General features: G+C 40.6%; 2 protein-coding genes across 2 annotated transcripts; both read right to left on the bottom strand.

Annotated features, from left to right (window-relative positions):
- Window positions 1-659: 659 nt before the first annotated feature.
- On the bottom strand, window positions 660-7,281 carry LOC111225861 (tumor necrosis factor ligand superfamily member 10-like). The gene is made up of 6 exons (XM_022750900.1): window positions 7,040-7,281; window positions 5,338-5,481; window positions 4,777-4,822; window positions 4,549-4,659; window positions 3,128-3,381; window positions 660-1,582 (listed from the first exon to the last, which is right to left on the bottom strand). The coding sequence occupies exons 1-6, from the start codon at window positions 7,151-7,153 to the stop codon at window positions 1,373-1,375; spliced, it is 879 nt and encodes a 292-aa protein (XP_022606621.1). The 5' UTR covers window positions 7,154-7,281; the 3' UTR covers window positions 660-1,372.
- A 5,771-nt stretch (window positions 7,282-13,052) lies between these two features.
- LOC111225577 (neutral cholesterol ester hydrolase 1-like) lies at window positions 13,053-17,468 on the bottom strand. The gene is made up of 5 exons (XM_022750536.1): window positions 17,179-17,468; window positions 14,820-15,075; window positions 14,302-14,371; window positions 13,984-14,155; window positions 13,053-13,884 (listed from the first exon to the last, which is right to left on the bottom strand). Exons 1-5 carry the CDS (start codon window positions 17,317-17,319, stop codon window positions 13,264-13,266), a joined length of 1,260 nt encoding a protein of 419 aa, XP_022606257.1. The 5' UTR covers window positions 17,320-17,468; the 3' UTR covers window positions 13,053-13,263.
- Window positions 17,469-20,345: the final 2,877 nt, after the last annotated feature.

The raw sequence follows: 20,345 nt of genomic DNA, 5'->3' as shown, positions 1-20,345 counted from the left end.
GTAGATGGAGGTTTGTGGTGGAGGCTAATGGGCTTTTTTTCTCAGAGAAGATGGGATGAATCTGGAAAGTGATGTTTACCAAAAAATAAAATTGAGGGATTATTGTTTACTTTTATTGTGATAGTGTTTTGTGCTGTAAACCGCTATAATTTTCCATTCAAGAGGGTTAAGAGCAAGAAAACTGAGTGGTCCAGTGAACATTGGGCATTTTGCTTCACCTCCATTACAACACATGATACGAAGCTCCTACTAAAATCTTGATATAAGTTTAAAACCTGGGAAAAGTAAAGTAGGAATTTAAAAAAATTACATATGTTATGCTTGAGTGTCATTTAGTTTTGTAGGTATTTGGTAAACCTAGAACCACAGTATGACACATAAAACAATAAATCTAAAGGTGATAGTGGCACTACAGGAAAGTTCAGGGGATCTTCAGAGTTATTAGGATTAATCATCTGGGGAGTTTTCATAGCAGTTGAGTTGTTGACTAATAAGGGATGGAATGTGTGTGGTGGTTTATTCCTTTGCCTTATTATCATCATTGACTGGGGGAAAAGCAAGGATTTTTTTCTATATTCATACATGGCAACCATTTGTAAATGTCTAAAGAAAACACAGATGGACATCCATTGGCTGTAGACCTGTAAATGTATCAGACAACAGTTTTAATATTCAGTTCATACTCGATCAGTGCTTCTCTTTAAGGCTACAGGTCATCACAATCATTATCACACTACACAGTCATTCATGACATTCCCGAAAAGGAGTACAGTACAGTGAACATAAATGATGCTTCATTCATTATATTGAGCATCTAAAATCTCATCTTGTGGCATTTATTTTTTGATACTTATTTTTTTTTTAATAAAAGATCAGTTTAGTGTCATGTATCCAACACTGCTGTCATTTCCTGGGGATGACAACTCAGCTGTTGACTGTTTGACCTGCAGGCAAAACATCTCACTGTGCTCTCAATGGGAGGCATTCACACACGAGAGTGCAACATTTAATCTGCATCTATTGTACTGCCGCAAATGCCTGAATGCACCACATAATCTGTGCTCTGTCAAGCAGTACATTCTGTTTGACAGAGATAACACCCTGTGTGAGGTTTAACAGTGATCAATTAATTGGTCACTGTTGGAGTAAAGGCACGCCAAATGGCTCTTCATCCTTGTCATATTGGGCCCCTGAGAGTCTGCCACTGCAGATCGGTTTGCTCATATCATCATATGATTGCACTCCAGGCAGTCCATCCTTCTCCAATCCTATATCCTCAGACAGCTGCCCATATTATCAAGCAAACCCCTGACATTTGGGTTAGCTTCAAGTCATCCTAGTCCTGGACACTTCTATCCATGCTTCTCTCTCTTTAGCCCACCAGGAAGGCCCCAAAGTAGCTCGCCCTCCCGTCCATCTCCATGGCGCTGGCATTGCTAACTGTGATGAAGAGGCGGTCAGCAGGCTGTAAAAAGGCGGTACCAGCCTGATGCAGAGAGAACAGACCAGGCTCCTGACCCCGAGGCCAGCAGGCACTCCTGGATGATTTCATCAGTAGGATGGGCACCGTGTAGGAACTCATCTGTTGGCAACACCACAAAAACTGGTCTTGAACAAGCCATTACATTAGACATTATATTGGCATGCAGCATTGATTTAAGAGAATTATACCCTTCTGACACTGTATGAAATAAATAGCTTACTTTTGGTGCATTCAAAGACACTTGGGGACATTTGAGTTTTGAGAGTTGGCTTGTGTTTACAAGCTGTGTAAACTGACTAAACTTGATTCACTTTGTCCAGCCTTACATTTTGTTCATATTAGCTAATTTGTGTTTGGGGAGGGATTTTTTTTTTGTGTTGCCCTCACTAATCAGTAGCGAATGGTAGTGAACGCTGGAAAACACTCCCCCATTGCTGCTCTTGAACATATCCCCTGCCAGTTCACTTGATCCTCCTTTCCTATAAATCAGAGCCAGGGGTATTTAAAACACCTGTTGGCATGTACCATGATTGTAGGTCGCCCCACTACTACAGCGGTATGTGACCTCACACTTTGTTTGCTTTAGAAAGAAACTGCGTTACGAAGGGTTTGACAGCTGTAGGTACTGTTTTAGTTTCGGTGCCAGGTTATTCCAGTGAGGCTTTCTGGTTGTAAACCTTTTCATGCCACTTTCATTAGTAGCGCCTGGACAACTGTTCAGTTGTTTTATTGTACTACATTGAGGATAATTCTATATATCGTGTTAATTAATTGGTATGTCCACATCTGCTTCTGTTTTTGCCTAGTTTTGTCTTTGTTTTAAATGCCTGCCATATGCTAACATTGTTTATACAGCTTTGAACCATTTTAAAATACTGTCTTACAACAGGACTTACAACAACCTGTACAACTTATATTGCGGTCGACTTTTTTTTAGCATTTGTTTTTCTTGGATTTAGCTGGTTAGCCAGCTAGTTAAGTGAGCTAGTTCTGTGAGGAAAAAGCAAATCGTTTGTGCCTACAAATCTCTAATTGGTCAATTTTTTTTTTTCAGCTGTCAGAAATAAAAGTCAAACGACACTAAACAAATCAAAGATGTGGTGTCAAAGATTAAAAGGTGTGGACCCAGGCCAATGCTCAACAGGTATGTAGTAGTAGTGTTTATGCTGAAGGTGTCTAAATTAGTCACTCAAAGATGACTGTATGCATATTAAACCTGCTTGACACATTTCTGAATGTGGTGTTGAACAGTATTAGTTAGGTTGCCACTGTCGCCCCAAGGCAAGAAGGTTCTGGGTTTCAACCCTGCTGTCTGGCTGGGGCCTTTCTGTGTGCAGTTAGCATGTTAGGCTAATTGGTGACTTAAAAAACTGCCTGTGTGAATATCATTATGTCATCCCTGTGATCCCTGGTGACCAGATGTCAGCTGTACCCTCAAAAGGATAAGTGATATAGCTGATGGATGGGTGTATGGTGCATAATGTCCAGGATTGTTTGTACAGTGATCATTTCTTGGATCAGAAGGTTGCTGTTGGACAGCCTCATAACAAAGTTATGACATAATCTTCACTGTGATGAATTATCTATCACAACTGTTTTCCAGTTCCAATATTGTCCTTTTTAATAGGATGCACAAAGCCTAACCTTCTTGTAGATATACTGGACAAGCTGTGCTTCTTCTTCCTCCCTTGTTTCCCCCATCTCCCCCTTTGTTTCCCCTTCTGTCTCCCCCGAGGAGGGCAGTCTGAAGTAGGTTTGTGCGTAGATGTAATAGAGGCCCGCTCTTGGCACCAGCAGCTCTCCACCTCTCAGCTCCATGTTCTGCAGGAACGATAAACCTCTCTGTCCCTCCCACGCTCTGATACACTCCCCCAGGTACCCCCTGCTGCTCCGCGAGCCTGCGATGGCACATAAAACACACAACTCATAAAACGAGCAGAAACACACACATGCACAAGGGTTGAAGCAGTTCACTATGATGCAAGATCATTTGAGATTGCAGGGTGGAGTGTTGCTGAGTTTAAACAGTCACTGCTCAGATACTCAAATTAGAAACAAATGTTAAAGAGCCTCTGTTTGTAAATAACACTTACAGATGTGCCCACAGCCCAGCAACTTCTCTAATAGATTAAGATAAACTCAGCGATGTGTTGTGAAGAAAAGTTGTCATTTCATTCTGCCATGTTTTTTTTTATTTTTTAAGCTCAGTGACAACGGCCATAAGTTTAAAAAGCACCAGAAGTGACAGATGAGATCAATCCCAAAAGGGTGTGTGTGTGTGTGAAAAGGAAGAGATTGATGACGGTCCTTTTTAGATTTATGACGCACTTCATTGGTTTGATTTCAACGATTTGCTTCCACATCACTGGTGATTACAGGTGCAACAGAGAAGGTCATGGAAAAACTGCCGTTTTATTTAGAGTAAAGTTATTCTTTAATGACTTAAGAAAAATTTTCCACCCTATTAGATGTGTGTTTCCAAAATTTGGCAATGGGGAAAAAAAAAACAAAACCTCCCAAGTAAAACAGATGGTCTACTGGTCTGTGGTGCATATCATGTAAACTTTCTGATCTAATTCTGGCTGTGGGTTTGTTGCGTGTTATCCTCTTCTCACTGTTTACTGAAAATTCATTCTGAAGCCATTTTTGACAATAAAACATGTATTAAGGTAGATTTTTGCATGTGTGTTTTTATGTTAATTTGCAGAACAAAGGGTGATTACGACATTCACTTTACCAACAGAAAACTGCAGGAAGCTCCAGGTTATACAAAAGCAGCTGCGCATCTGCGGGTCCTGACAGATATGCAGGTAGGCAGATGTTATTGAATCTGTAAGTAGCCGGGGAAGCCTTGAAGCACATTCCTCACCTCTGACACTGGAAAGGTATGGGTGAAGCAACACAGGGCTCATTTCACCTAATCTATACACAACACACCTATGACCTTGAGAGCCACAAAGTCCAGTCTCACAGATGTCACTCGTATGCTTTCGAGGACCACATTACCTTTTAGAAAAATAAACGTCTGTAGATACATTGCACACTACAATGATAATGATACTCACCTTCTGCTGTTGGAGCCTCTGTGGAGGAGGAGACGACACCCGTAACATGAGCCGCAACTCTAGGAAGAGGGACCCCAGGGCTCAGGATAGGAAGCACTCCCGTCAGCTTATCTGTGAAAACGCAAGCAGATAAGAGACACACACACACACACTGGACATTTTTATAGGAAAAAGTCTTGCTTAAACCCATTAGCAGTAATTGACAGTCAATGGAGGCATTGTGCTTACTTCTCATAGCAGAGGATATCTCTTTCTGGAATCTGTCAGCCATCGTCTGAAAGAAAAACACCCAGAGAGTCAGAAAGAAAACGAGAGTGAAGGGGCCGGCAAGTTAATGTATCATGGGCTGTATAACTGTTATGACTTTTAGGTATCTTTTAATCTAAATTTACAATATCAACAATCTACCAGGGACCTTTTTAACCCCATGAATCATCCAGTCCTCACTCTGGGTCAACAAGTGTGTCATCTTTTGACTTGTAATAGCAGCATTCCCCTTGGGCTCAGTCAGTGTTACTTGGAAGAGAGGTGGAGTTGTGTAATTTTCCCACTTCCCATCAGTGGTGTCTGATTAAGTTGCATGTAATGTATGAACAAAGTGTAAATCTCATTTCTGAATGTGCTGTAACATTGTGGGGAGAGCATCCCTGAGAATACTGTTTTTATATATATATAAAAAAAAGGCCACTGGTGTCTTTAGAAAAAGAACAAATGGTAAATTATCTTTTGCACATGGAATAGCTTAATTAGGAAAATTCGAAGTTAGATTAAACAAAAATAAATCAAAACCTTCTCTATGTGGTAGTGGAGCTGTTGCGTGACTTGCCAGCAGGGGTCGCTCTTCTTGTCCTCAGCTGCTGAATCTTCGAACCGCAATTGCAGATCTGCGTTTATTAGGCAGGAAACGCTGCTCCTGGAGAAACTCTCCTGCATCTGTCACGAAGAAAAGATGCAAAAGAAACAGAAACTAACTGATCAATTAGCCTGATCTATTAATTATTTTCTAATTCAGAGATTTTCTTTTTATGAAAATGTTATATAATCGTATATGATAAACAAAAGTAAGATCTCACATTTGAGATGAATATTTGCAAATATTTGTTTTGATTAAGTGATTTTTCTGATAATCGACTAATTGATTCAGGTCTACAAAATACTGCACATAAGCAATAAGGAACAACAGGCTTTACTTGATAATCATCAAAGTGCCGGTGTAAGAGACTGTGTAATAAAAAAAAAAAAAAAAAAAAAAAAAAAGATATGAAGCAACATTCACTTTGTGGTGTGCTCTTAGGTGATGCGTGAGGTGAGGTGTGTGTTCTACTGTGACCCCCAGCCAATCAGAGCTCAGGAAGAGATCTATCAGCTTTATAAAGGGGGTTTTAGCAGCTTGTACTGCTTCTCATAATATCTGCTCAGGTCTGAAATATGTTGCTTTAGGGTGTCACAACCCCTCTGGCCCAACTAGTCTCATTTCCTCCCATTGTTTTCTGTTATCTGCTCACCCAACTTTCTCCTCTCTCATTGTCCAGTGTCAGAAACAGAAATTCCTGCATGAGTCATGTAGGACTTTTACACCTTAAATAACTAAATAAGTCATCTAGACTATTATTCCTGTTCAGTGGTGGAAAGTAACTAAGTATATTTACTCAAGTACTGTCTTAAGTAATAAAATAATAGGCCTATATGTACTTGTGAATGTGCCATTCTGCATAATGAGTAGTTTTACTTTTGGTACTTTGAATATATTGTGATGCTAATACTTATAGACTTTGTTTTAGACTAAATTTTGTATGCATGACTTGTAAGAAATTATTTCTACACTGTGGTTTTGCTACTTGTATTTCAGTAAAAGATCAGAGCTTTTCTTCCACCACTGTTCCCTGTCATATTTCATCCCTGTAGGAACAGAGAGTAGGTCTGTAACTACTCAGGGAATGTGATAAGGAAATTTCAAGGCATATTTTATCTGATATGATGTTACAAGGCCTTAAATAAGCTCTTGCAGTCACTGCCACATGTTTCTCATATATTATATTTGGGTATTTACAGGATTTGGTCATGGATAGTTGAGAGCCTTGAGAGCCATGAAGCATTATCCAATCTCTGCAGTCATCCTGGCAGTTCCACTTACAGGATGTTGGAAATCTCTTTTCTATATAGCTTATAGTTTTATTTCATAGTTCTTGGCTCCAAGCAAAGGGCCCCCAAAGAAAATCTTGCCTAGGGCCCCGTGTTGTCTAGAGCCGGCCCTGGTTTCAATATCTGTCTGTGGTGCCAGTAATTTTAAATGTCCCATTCCTATATTCCTATGGAGCCTATTGTGCAAACGGTATTGTGTCCCAGCAAGATTAATGGTAGATCACTATGAAAATGTTGTAAACAAAGATAATTTGTCATTGTTATAACTCCCCTTTCTCCAGTTCGATGGCAGTCAGTTTAATGCCCACACTGTCTGTCAGATTGAGGGCAAGACAAATGCATAGCTTACCGTGTTCAGGACTTTGTTGAAGTACATAAAACTGATAGCCACTGCGATGGTCTGGAGGAGGACTGCTGCGAGCATGATGAGCCCCAGACACTGGAGAGAGACAGAAATGGCCATATCACAGCGTGAGAAAAGCACCCAAATAAGTCCCGAAGAGCAAGAGAGTACTTCCAGCAGGCAGGACAAGTCAGATCAAGCTTTGCTGCATTTCTGCTCTGGAGGGAGAGAGGGAGGAACAGAGCAGCAGTTTGTAGGTGGAGCACAGAGTATGGAGGATTATAACAGCCTCAAGATGTCACTGTTATTAGACAGAAATGAGCAGGGAGTTTTAAATAATGCAAATGTAACTTCAGGAGGCCTTCAAGTGCTGTAGGAAATATGGAAGCTTTGAGGTGACTTGTTGATTTACCACTGATGTGCAGCCTAATATGATATTCACTTTCCATTTTTCATACTTGATGCATATAATTGAAAAGATGGGGAAGAATTTAACTGAACTCTTGCAGATTATTTTCTTGACAAAACGATCTCACTTCAAGGTCCATTCACTGGCTATTCTGGAGCTTTTCATCATCTCACATGATCTTCATCTGCAGATGGAGTTTGCCCAGTTGTAGATGTTCAAATTTTAGCACTTCTTGTCCATGTTGATTCAAAAGCTGAAGCTCAAAATGTATTCTATTCTATTAGATATCGTATGTACTAATAATAGAATAAAAATGATCAAAACACAGCAAAACATGTTTTTTATATTTAAAAAAAATGATGAAACGTCTTGTTTGTGTGTGAGCTGAGCAGAGGGTAGCAGTTTTCTGTCCTTTGTCTGTGACCTTTTTATTTTGTTTTCTAAATTATATTAGGTTAAATCCTGTCGTCACTGTATTTGTAACAGATGGTAATAGAAACAGTCTTTCAGTCTTTGAAATAGTTTACTCTGTTCTCAGTTCAAAATAGCTTTGTGCCATTTAAATCCCAATTTGCCAACATCAGCCATAATTTGTCATGGTGTCTATTTAGTTATTACTTCAAGCCAGGAGGAACCGTTCAATGCATTGCAAATCTTTTTTATGACTCCCAGTCTCCACATTTTGAGCAGCTGAAGAGGGAGTGAAAGATAACTGTGTTGGCTGAATGAGGCAAGAGGCTCTGGAAACAATCAGTGTTAAAAAACTGAAGTGGTTTATTAAGGTATTTGGCCTTTTGTCTGTAATTTAATTCTATTTCCACTTTGATCCTTTGTTCAGCTTTCATTTTCACATTTTCGATCTCTTGGTGTTTAGCAGTCAAACAGTCTTAATACTGTAATTTAATGTAACTTGATTTTCACTCCTGATGTCTGTTTCCTCCTGTTGACTCTTGTACTGTGGACAGAAGGATCTCCAAATTGCTAATGCCTGATTTAAAAAAAAAAAAACAAAAAAAACAAAAAAACCAAAAAAAAAACAATGTTGTGTTGTCACATAAAGTCAAGTTTAAATTGTACTGTATATAGGAGCTTTGAATGGAGCACTTGAACGCAGCATCACTGCATGAAAGCTTGAGTATCAGTGCAGTGCAGGTAGCAGATTATCAGCACCTTAAAGTAAGATGAAGAAAAAACCCCCACCCTTCTTCTTCTCTTTCCTGCTATTGTGAAGTGATCTGAGAGAATGCTGGGCGATTAGTGCCAAATGACCCGCCATTGTTAGTCCTCCAGTGTAGCCCCAAGTAGCATTTGTCACAGGGGAGTCATTCAATCTGCAGAACTTAACCTTGAGTGATTCCTGTACTTTCATTCTTCCACCTTTAACCCCTGCTCCATTGTCAGTGTCAGGAAGAGAGAGTGGAGCTAAAGGAGTTAACGGCTCCTCCTGGATGTGCATGACCCTCCCAACAAAACCCGGACCTGTGTCAAAGCTTGTGAAATTCAATCATACCAGCACCCATGCAGCCACAGTGTTAACACAGTCGTGCACATGCACCACTTATTCCACAGCTGCTTCACAGAGATACTGTTATGTATGTAGCGTCAAATGAATCTGAGTATGTGGTCGTAAGTGCGAGCACCACATCTGAGGGAAAAAAGTATTTACTTTGTTTCCACTGTGATCAAAATCTGAAAATGCGGAAGAGAACGTGATAAGAGGTCCCTGCCCAGTTCCATTAAGCGAGTCAGTTCCCAGGCTTGTCAGGGAGAAGGAGGGGAGACAGTGAGTGATAAATTAAGACACTCTGGCCTCAGGCAGGGAAGATGACACCCTGAGAGAGATGCCTGTCTACAATACCATGGCAAACGGGCAGAAAGAGACAGCGTGTGGAAATGTGTTTGAACAGTTTCGTTAATATCTTTCTACTTGTTTTATTTCTTCTCATAGGTTCAATCAGTCGGTGACCTTTGACCTCTGTCAGACATGTCCACATGCAGCAGGCCCTGGCTGGTTCAAACTTAAAGAAATGGGTCAAGTTGAGAGGATCGATTCCATGACGACAGGAGCCGGTTGGCTTAGCATTAAGACTGGAAACGGCGGAAACGGCTAGCCTGGTTCCTTCTAAAGGTAACAAAATCTACCTACCAGCATCTGTGAAGATCACTAAATAACATGTTGTATCTTGTTTTGTCCACACAAAAACCAAAGTGTAAAAATGACATGTGGTGTAATTGGAAGGCTCAAGTGCAGGACTATTCCTGTTTATCAAATAAACAGGAATAGTTTATTTATTCAGTATTTTTTTTTTTTTTATTCCTGTGGACGGGGAGAGTGAACAGAAAACAGTGAGGCAGATATTGGTGAGATAAAATAACTAATAGTAACTCTGGATTACATGCATGTATTGTTTCCTGTGGATCCCTCCTGTCTGTGAAGACAACTTCAATCCAGCTCAGGAATCCACCAGCTGTGAGTGACAGCTACTGTAAAGCCAAGTAATCACAGGATGTAAATACATTGAATGGCTGTTATAAATAGGATCAGAACCAGAGGTTTTAGGGAGCATAACTTTGAAACCCTGAAACTGGAAAATAACTTTGGTTAACACCAAAATCATCAAAAGCTCATGTGTTTGTGTGGAACACATGCTCTGACTGTGAAACTCTTATACACTATGACTTAAAACGTAAAGTATTTTCCAACCCCTAAATCTGAAATCAGTTACAGGAAGTATTGAAAACAGGAAAGCATAAGGAGAGCTGTTGCTTCACTGGGAATGGAAGCAGTTTCCCCCTTTGAAGCGGAGAGCCTGTATAATACCCAGAAGACACATAATCTATTAAAAGGATGGATCATGCTCCATCCACCTTCCTCTGCCCTCCACTCCTCTCTTTTCTCCCTTGAGGCTTCTCCTCCCAGCGTTCCTCTCGGTAAAGTCATGGAATCTCCCTAAATTCCCGCCTGAGCGCTACAGCTGCTCATTGTCTCCTTCATAAAACAAAGACTACAGGCAAAAATGCTACGGCAGCACAATGCACACACAGTTGCCAATGACTGAGCCTGTCAGTGGAAGGGTGTTTGTTTATGTGACTGTGGGAGCATAGAAACAGAGCCAATACACACAGTTTAATATCTAACTCAATCTACCATCATTTCAAAAGAGTACTAAATAAAATCGTAAAGGATGGAGTTAGATTTTAAATAGGTAATTAGGGTTTTGACTAAGATATAGCAGTTGTTAGGGTTCATGAAATATAATGTTAAATTTAACAAAGGATGTGTTCAATGCCCCACGTGTCATACCGGCAAATGGGACGTGAGTATTTTATGACCATATGGTCTATTATTGCATTGTTCTTATTGGTGTATTAATATGTAAGTATAGCACTTTACTGTTGTAGGTGGTTGAAGAGGTGGCGCTATTTTCAACTACTTTATAAACTGTTTGGTTGTTTAATCTATAACAGTCATATTTTATCAAGTCATATTTTATAAGATGGTCATATGTAAAAGCTAAATCATAATAAAAGGAACTGGTAACTGAAACTGCCACATAAATGTACTGCAGTTACAGTAAAACGGTATCCATCCATCCATCCATCCATCCATCCATCCATCCATCCATCCATCCATCCATCCATCCATCCATCCATTATCTATGCCGCTTATCCTTATAGGGTCGCTGGGGGCTGGAGCCGATCCCAGCTGATATTGGACAAGGGCGGGGTACACCCTGGACAGGTCAGTAAAACAGGATTTCCCTTTGAATTGAAGTTGTATAAAATAGAAAAAGGTACCTGAAAACTGTACTTGAGTAAATGTACTTAGTTACATTTCACCACTGTTACCCCATAAATATTAAGAATACTAAATGTGTTTTACATTAAGAACATAGAGCATCCATGTTGTTAGCAGACCACTAGAGGGCAGTGTTGTATTGATTATTGATGCTCCTGGATTTAGTGACCCAGGAATGCACTTTACTCTCTTGAAGCCCCTAAGCGGTGGGTGGGTGGGGGTGGGAGTGGGGGGGGGGGGCAATGGCGTGTGTGATCATGAAAATGTATTGAAAGCTGATGCAGCTGTGAGAGTCTTTGCATTCTCTGATAATAGCATGGTCATTATGTATTTAGCAGCTGTAAGCTCATCAAAGCCCCAGCGTTATTCATTCCTTTCTGGTGTATTAATAGATCAATTTTATTAGTGGGCATGTGTTAACGTTAGGCCTGGAGGAGTTAGCTTCAGACTTATGAAAATATTTGTGATTAGGAGAAGAGAAAAAAACAATCTGCAATTTACACATATTTCAATGCAAATTTGGAGCAACTAAGGGTGCATTATAAAAACTGTAGGCTGGAGGATTAATGAATGCACGAGCATCCTGGAAACAATCACTAGCAAAACAGTCACTTCTGTCACACACAACCTGCAGGTAAATTCACACCTTTTACTATGAGTTAAAAGGTATTTTGGGAAACGTGAATGTCACTCACTGAAAATAAAAACAAAACACACGTGGTAAGAAAATAACTTTTGACATATACTTAAAATCACAGACTGATGGTAGGCTACACTAACAGAGTGTTTGCAGATGGAACTTTGGTTTAGGTTAACCAATAAACAGAAAAAAAGCTGTGCTTCATGAGTTTGATGTGATGTTTTTATTGACAACCTTCAATAAATCACAGGAGGGAATTTGTGTCATGTGAAATGAATCTCGGGAGATTCTCAGTTTGAATAACTGCTGCACCTCAGGTGTCATGTATGTTACTTTCCCGACTTTTCAGGAGTGATTTCATTCATGTGAGACGTCTGACAAAGACCTTAGACAACTTTACAGTGCTGACCCAGCAGAGCCAGTACAGCCAGTAGGGGCGCGGGGGTTAATACCACTACTTTTTGGAACGGCAACTGACAAGTGAATGCAACTTCAGTGATTAATTCATGTTCCATAGTTATTCTTATTCAGGCATTTAAACCGCAAAACATTTCTCTCATAGTAGCCTAAGGCCAGATACTTACAATATCCCGTAGCTACAACACAGAGTGGGTAATAACTGGAATAAAGCTGAAGGAAACAGTGCATTTTCTTTGTGATTGTCAAGTGGCAGCATCATTTGTCAGGGAAGACCTCACCTTATTGTCGTGCAGGGACTAGGGAGCATGAGATGGGTGTTTACTACAGCTGTCAAACACACACAAAGTTAAATACTGTCCTTAAGAAAGGTAATGAATTCCATATTTATTGAAAGAAAGAATATCAATTTACAAATGTCTTTGTCAGTTGTGTTTCATGTGAACAACAAGAGAACAAACCACTGCTGACATCAACTTCTGATTGGGGGGGTTATGATTTTGAAATTAAAAAATAGAAAATCATGTACTTCTCGTGCATTGTTTGTCGTGTGGATATGAAAGTTTGTACTGATGTGGAACCAGCTTATTACTTTTAAACTTGTGGATGTGATGTTAGTTTTTTATGAGCTGGTCACAGTGTTAGTTGATGTTACTATATTTGCCCTTCTCCACTGTCAGCAGAGTGTAAATCTGTGTGTGTGTGTGTGTGTGTGTGTGTGTGTGTGTGTGTGTGTGTGTGTGTGTGTGTGTGTGTGTGTGTGTGTGTGTGTGTGTGTGTGTGTGTGTGTGTGTATACATGAGGGCCCTGAGCTTTTATATTTTTAACACAAAGAGCAGATAGATGTAAGAGCCCTTTATCAAGTCTATAATTCACAAATCAAGGGGTAGTGCATTTGTATCAGTGACACACACACACACATGCATGCACCCATTACTCACTTGCACAAACACGCACACACACTCTTACAAGTTGTTCTGGAGCCAGTTGATGTAACCTCTGAGCGCCCTCTTCCCTACATCAAAGTCCAACGGCCAGACTATGAAGCTGAAACATCCGTGGAAGCCGTCCTCGTAGTGTTCGTTGGTTACCGTGACCCCTGCGTCCTGTAAGCGCCGAGCGTACATCAGCCCATCATCCCTCAACACGTCATACTCGCACGTGAGGATGTACGCCCGAGGGCATTTCGCCAAAACCTCTGGTCCTGCCAGCAGTGGTGACGCCCGCACATCCAGCAGCCCCGGCACCTCCTTCACGAGCCCCTGTGAACCTTTCTCCACGATGAGGGGCTTGTACGTCTTCCTGTATTTCGGCTGCAGGAGCACGGTCCAGTCTAGTCGCGACCTCAGCTCAGGGGTGATGGCTGAGTCGTGCAAGGAGCTGTGGTTGTTCACTAGCAACTGGGGCTGCAAGGAGAGGTCAGCACCAAAGTACTGCAGCCAAAAACGAACCATGACGGGCCGGTACAGGATGGGCATGTCTTGGTTCTGCAAGTAGGAGGGCGTGTTGAAGTCCAGAGCCTGGAGCACCGGGTAGATCAAAGCCTGGATGCTGAATTTCACGGTCACAGTGTCGTCTATGGAAATCTGGAGAACATAAAGACACACAAGAGGCTTTGCACTTTAATCCATTGGATTATATTTAGAATCTGACACACATTTCTACAGGAGATGGCTTCTTTTTACCTCCTGAGCGACCGCAGCAGCCAGATTTCCTCCAGCGCTGTCTCCTGACACGGCCACACGCTCGGGGTCGATTGCGTACTTTGCCAGAACCTCTGAGGACAAGAAGTGTTTGGCAGCAGCGAGGCAGTCTAAATATGGCATTGGAAAATGCACCTCTGGATACAGGCGATACCTACACAGACATTGATCGTAAATGATGATTTACTTGAGGTTTAGAAAATGATTGTAAGCACATGTTCTATACTTAAAGGATAACTCCACCGCAGGAGGATCAGTTTACTTTCTCTATGAGCAGAGGAAATGTTGAAACACACTTACTCAACAGAGACCACGACAGTGTTGAGCTCATCCGAAACCATTCGGTTGATGGCATCATATGAGCCTTTCTCTGAGGAGGTGAGAGAGAGACGGAGCGAAGGATGGAGAGTGGAAAAGTCAAATGAACAAAAGTGATGTCCTGTTGAATCATCAGTTTATTTGAAAATTTACAGGAAGGCACAAAAGAAAGTTACTACACAAACTCCTCTTGTTGAATCTAGACAAATCATTCCTCTTAGAGGTTTTGGCCAAACTTGAGATCTTAAAAACGAGCCTTTTTCAAACTGAGTGATGCTGGGCAATATGCAAGAAAAGACATACAGAACTGACAGAGAAAATGTGTGCATATTGTGTTACTCGCACTGTTGGAACAACCTGCACCTGCAGTGCAAAAAACTTGTAGTTATGTGGTTAAAAAAAAAAAAACAGCAGAAGACTGTGGGATGAAATTCTGCAGGTCTCTCTATTTTAAGGATTAACTCTTGATTATACTTTAAGACGGTAACGTCCACACTCACTGGCACTGCCGAGGGCCCAGCCTCCTCCATGGAAGAACATCAACCCTCTCCTCAGATGGCCCTCCCCTCCAGCCGGGGGCTCATAAAGTCGGACCGGGACGCCGGCGAAAGTCATGTCGCTGACCTTCACTCCGGGCATGACCCCTCCGTTGGACTCAGAAGTGTCCAGCCCCTTTATCATGCCCTCAAAGCCCTCTGTGGTCCGCCTGATAGACTTGACGTAATGGTCCAAGCCCAGCCAGTCCTTCAAAGAAGCCTGAAAAGGAAAGATTGAGGGTATATCTAGGCAAAAAGTGAACACAGCGGGTACAAGAACGGAATATGGGAAAAGAGAAAATGCATTCGTCTTTTGGCAGAACTGTCTCACCCAGTCGCCTCTGTCCTCCTGCGCTCTGTCTTACTGATGTGTCTGCCCTCTCCCCCAATAACCTCAGACTGTCTCGACACTCAGACTGTCTCAACCAAGGCCAGAACACACAGCTGCTTGGCACAGGGAGGCCTTAGATCCAGCCAGCTAATAGTTTCATTGTAATAATAGTTTTATCACTTTGGCTGAAAATGTTTATTAATGCGAAGAGACATTTGACTTTGACTTTCAGTCAGGGATCCACCTACTCTCTCTCTCGATACCGATTCCGATACCTCAGCTCTGTACCTGCTGATACTGAACACAGAACCAGGACCAGCGCTCCCTTCTTCACCGGTTTAAAATCTGTAAACCTCTCACTTCGTAAAATCACTGGAATCATTTTTGTCTGGATTGCTGTTACACTAAAAACTGAATGAATGAGACCGATAGTATAAACACTTTTCTTATAACGACAGTAGCTGACACCTGATCTAAAGCTAAATAAAGTCAGTACTGGCCCTGCATTGGATCGATGCCACTGGATCTACTTTATTAACTGACTGCACTTGAAATACAGAAGTATGTCATTCTGAGTGCAGCAAAAACCTGAGTCACAGATCTTATTTAGACTTTCCTAGCTGAAACATTAAAAAAGAAGTTATATTTTAACTTTGTCTGGTAAAGAGAAGCACTGTAGACTACACACAACTTAAATGCTTTGTTTGAGGTATTTTATCTGACTTTATTACTCGTGTGCTGTATTGTATACTTCTTTCAAGTACTTTGTTCTATATGTTGCATGTTCTTGTGCTGCTTTTATGTTTTGTTGAACGACAGTTTTCCTCTCCGACGTTTAATACATTTGCATTGTATTATATTCTTTTCTGTTCTGTCATCAAAATCATGCTTTCACCTGCAATTTAAAGCAGGTGAAGATCAGTTTGGTTTCTTCTTCTAGAGTACTTTATAGACAAAGTATATGCTGTTTTAAAGGTTAGAGGGACACATTTTAAAAAACACAGCTAACTGAATTTGATTTAGAAAATGTTTGAATTAGGATTATTTGCTTTGTAAACAAGTTAAACCACCTTATCTCAGTGCACATACAGTATACAAAATATTAAATGACTTGTGTATAGAGTATGATCTGATTTTGAGTAAACACCTTATAGGTACAGCACATCATTCTGCAGCCTCTCTCAAACTGTGTGGTAACATGAAACTGATGTCATGACTGACTACCTAGACAGCCACTTTTGAAATGTAGATCAAAGGTGAACGTGAAAGGCTCATTGTCCTCATGTAGGCCCAGAATAAAAGTCACTCTCTGATGATTAGAACTGTGACAGTGTGAAAAATTCGAAAGCAAAAAATGTTCAGGGACTGAAAAAGCCCTTTCACGAAGTTTGTACATTTTACCCTGCTGTTACAAATGAGCCCGAATCGATACAGCCATGAAGAGACATGTTGTCATCTGGTGAAGAGAAGCACTGTGGACTACACATAACTTCAGTTTATACCGGTGCATGGTTCAGGACATGATGGGCTTCAGATTTCTGATTTTACACCTTTGCATGTCACATGCTTGTTCATATTAAATAAATATACATTGTAAGATACTGATCATGCAGTTATTATCTTCTTACTTAGCCTCAACAAGCCCTGTAGTGGCCTATATTATGGTTGGGTTTGTCAGGGCTGGCATAATTCCAACACAGGGTTAGTCAGTGGGATTAAAGTCCAAGTGTCCAGAGGGAAGGTGTGTAAATGTGCTGAAGGTTACCAGGCGACACTATCACACTATTTCACACCTGATAGTACAGTAGCTGTTCGTTTTTCAAACATACAGCACATGCATGCAACACCTCCTGTCAATAATATATTCTTTATTTAGCTAAAAAGAAATGTGTAGTTGCACACCTGCTGCATTCACCTGTTTGTGACAACAGTCCATTTACCACCTTAACATGCACCAGAATTTATTCCCTATGAAAACACCTCCTCTCTTACCAGGTGCATCGCTGCCCGGAACCCAGCATCCAGCATCATCAACTTCCACGGCTCCTGGATGGCATCAGGCAGCGGGATGTAAACGTAATAAGCGACAGCCACCGTCAGTAACACCGTAAGGACAACTGGCTTCAGCCTCATCTTGAATGTGACAGCTCCAGTATTTTCAGTGACTCATGAAAAGCCCCTGTGCTCACATCCAGAGGACTGAGGATCCAGGACGACTCTGCTGGCTGCAGCTGGTACTGGCTGATTTGACTCTGCAGGTCTGAGGAGGACTGGGAGGGCCAACCAGGGCCCAGAGTTAGCACTAGAAACGTACTATAAAGCCAAGAAGCATGGAATTAAACACTTCCGTAGCAAAACTTCAAAATAAAATCGTATTCTTATATTTTCAGTGGGTTATTTTTTGTTTGACAGAAACGTTTCCACCAACGTTTCTGACATTTTGTTCTAATGCAGCTTTTACCTATTCCACGAAATCAGTTGTGAATTGTGAATGAAGCCTTTAGTCATCACTTTGCAGTCAGTAAATAAGGTTGTTATTTTTAATTACAGTTGTTTCCCTTTAGTTACTGTTGCCGTCTTCTTCAGCCTGACCCTTAAAAGGTTTTTTAATCAAGAAACTTGACAAGATTCATGCTTTTATTTTGGCAGGTAGAAAGGCAACTACGAATGGGCATCTGGGAAATTGAGTTTTTATGTGACAGCTGTTTGGTTGGAACAAAGTTGTATTACATATATGTGACCACGGCGAGGCACAATAGAGCTGCAGACTGCAGCCAGGACTCCACACATTAAATCTCATTTTATCCATATTTTTACTAGACAATGTAAAGTGAAGATGTAATCACTGAAGGAAGAAAATTGGCTTGGAGATTATTACGTTATATGTTTAATTATTACTTTATAGCTTTAATAATTGAAAATCTTAACTGTTAAAAAAAAAAAAAAAAAAGGTACCTAATCAAATTTAAACAGAATTCCTTTTTTCCCCATGAGAAATAGAATATAACCTATGGAGGTGAGTTCTCTCTAAATTTATCATTTCTTTTCACTTTCACTTTCTAACAACACTGCCTCCTCTTCAACAGTTACTTTAGACACTTCATGCAACTCTTAATTTGACAATTTCCTGTTAATGCAACAAGCCATTAAAGCAATATGCTCCTAGAAGTTTAATAACTGCTAATGAAACCATAGTGCATCTACTCTTTTTAATACACAGCCTCTTAGTTAATTGGTAATTATGAATTGGTGATAAATGAGTATTGACTGTTACCATTAGTTAATTATCATTAACATTAAAAAGTTCCTCATGCTGTCAATGCTGCAAAGGCCAATTACAACAATTATTTCAATGATGTGGTTAAAAAGCAAACAAACTTTGCAATAAAACCCTATTGGTTGCATTTTTTAAAAGCTTTGAACAGGAGGGTAAATGATATGTGGTGGAGTGACGCTCCTGTACATGCGGAAAAATCAAGAGCACCTTTCTCACTGACTATTGATCCCTTTTCATGTGAAGATATCAATAGTGGACTGAGGTCTCACTGGAAGGCATTAGTAGTGAAAGTTACCGTTCAGAGGCTATCGATCCCTCCACAGTGCTGTGAAATCGGACTTTTCTGTTTCTGCATCTGCTTTTAGATAAAAGAGTTTTTTTTTTTGACATTGAAGTGTCCAGCAAAATCAGTAGTGTTGAATATTTACACTGGGCCAGCACATAAATCAGAGAAATCACTGAAAGATCAAAACCACCCGGGAGAATATGTTGCATGCATGACTTTTAAATCAATTACAGAAATGACTTGGCATGATAGCAAAAGATTTTCTTGTTTTCAAGTTTATTCTTTTGGCCATTTTGAATCAAGGACACTGTAGTTATGTGGTCTGCATCCTAGACCACTAATGCCACAGTGACACCCCATGACAGATTTTTAAGATTGGTCTGAATTCAGGTCACAGTCACAGAAAGGCAAAGAGCAGCACAGTGCAGTCAATAGTGCCACAGCCCCCTGTGTAGACAGGGCAAAGAGTCTCAGTATCGCTGCCTCACTCTCTCTCTCTCTCTGTGCTATTTATCGCCCTGCTTCTTCCCACGGTTTAACTTTTAAATGGCCACTGTCTGTCCCTGGTGGCCCTGTGTGAGAATGTAAACAAACATCAGAGCTGATGAGGATCTGACCCCTGCACTGGGCCCGTTTTCCAAAACATAGCAGCCAGGCCACTAGACCATGTCAGATTAGCCTCTTGGAAAAACCGGAGTGGGGTTCTCAGGAGAAGACATGGCAAGGTGAATACAGAAAGTCATAGTGATCTCTTTAATAAAAAAAAAAATGACTTTGTAATGTTCTATATCAAAACTTGATAAGAATTGTTAATGCAATTTGTGTGAGTATTGGAAATGGTCAAAATGTAAGAACATGTGTTGTTTGTGCGGTTGAGTTGCTCAGCAAATGTTATGGGGTGATGACCTTCTACCATGACCTCACACATGAACTCCAGATGGCTGTAAAGACTCAAATGAGCAGTTTAACATTTTGTAAAATAAGCTTATTACCTTTCTTGCCAAGAGTTAGATGAGTAGAGTGATGCCTCTCTCTTGTCTGTCTATTCAACATAGGGCTTCAGACGAGACCTGGTTATCTTAGCTCAGCAGAAAGCCCCTCTAACGTTCACTACTTAACAACTTATTAGTTGTTTGTGTGATGAGTCCCAAAACTTAGGTGTAAAAATGACAATTTGTGATTTTACATGGAGTTATGTGCTGGACTATTTCAGGGCTGGCAGTTGCCTGGCAACCAGCAGAGACTCCAGAAAGTTTCAGCTCCTGGCCAAGAAATAGTCACATAATATAATAACACATAGAAACACACTGTAAAAATGATCATCTGATATTTTTACACAAACAAGGTGTAACGTGTTTATTTGTAAACCTTAGCGCTGCTAGCATACAGGCTTTGTTATCTTTGGACAGAGCCAGCAAGCAGTGTCTGGTCTTCATGCTAAGCTAAGCTAACATTCTCTCGTTTACAGTGCCATATTTACCATACATACAATTATGAAAATGTCAATCTACTCCTTTAATGCACTCTCATGTTGTTTAACCTCTTTCTGCCATCATCATACAAAGGATTTTATCTGTGCCTTATGCTACTTTAGCT

The sequence above is a fragment of the Seriola dumerili genome, unplaced genomic scaffold (assembly GCF_002260705.1).
Source record: "Seriola dumerili isolate Sdu_G_001 unplaced genomic scaffold, Sdu_1.0 BDQW01000149.1, whole genome shotgun sequence".
Taxonomy (NCBI): Eukaryota; Metazoa; Chordata; class Actinopteri; order Carangiformes; family Carangidae; genus Seriola; species Seriola dumerili.
This window is presented reverse-complemented; position numbering and strand designations above follow the sequence as displayed.

Coding starts and splice junctions, on each gene's coding strand:
- LOC111225577 (XM_022750536.1), bottom strand. CDS start 17,319: ATGAGGCTGAAGCCAGTTGTCCTTACGGTGTTACTGACGGTGGCTGTC. Junction 15,076..17,178: donor TCCGGGCAGCGATGCACCTG/GTAAGAGAGGAG, acceptor TTTCCTTTTCAG/GCTTCTTTGAAGGACTGGCT. Junction 14,156..14,301: donor ACTGTCGTGGTCTCTGTTGA/GTAAGTGTGTTT, acceptor ATGTCTGTGTAG/GTATCGCCTGTATCCAGAGG.
- LOC111225861 (XM_022750900.1), bottom strand. CDS start 7,153: ATGGCCATTTCTGTCTCTCTCCAGTGTCTGGGGCTCATCATGCTCGCA. Junction 4,823..5,337: donor TCCACTACCACATAGAGAAG/GTTTTGATTTAT, acceptor TTTTTCTTTCAG/ACGATGGCTGACAGATTCCA. Junction 4,660..4,776: donor GATATCCTCTGCTATGAGAA/GTAAGCACAATG, acceptor GCGTTTTCACAG/ATAAGCTGACGGGAGTGCTT.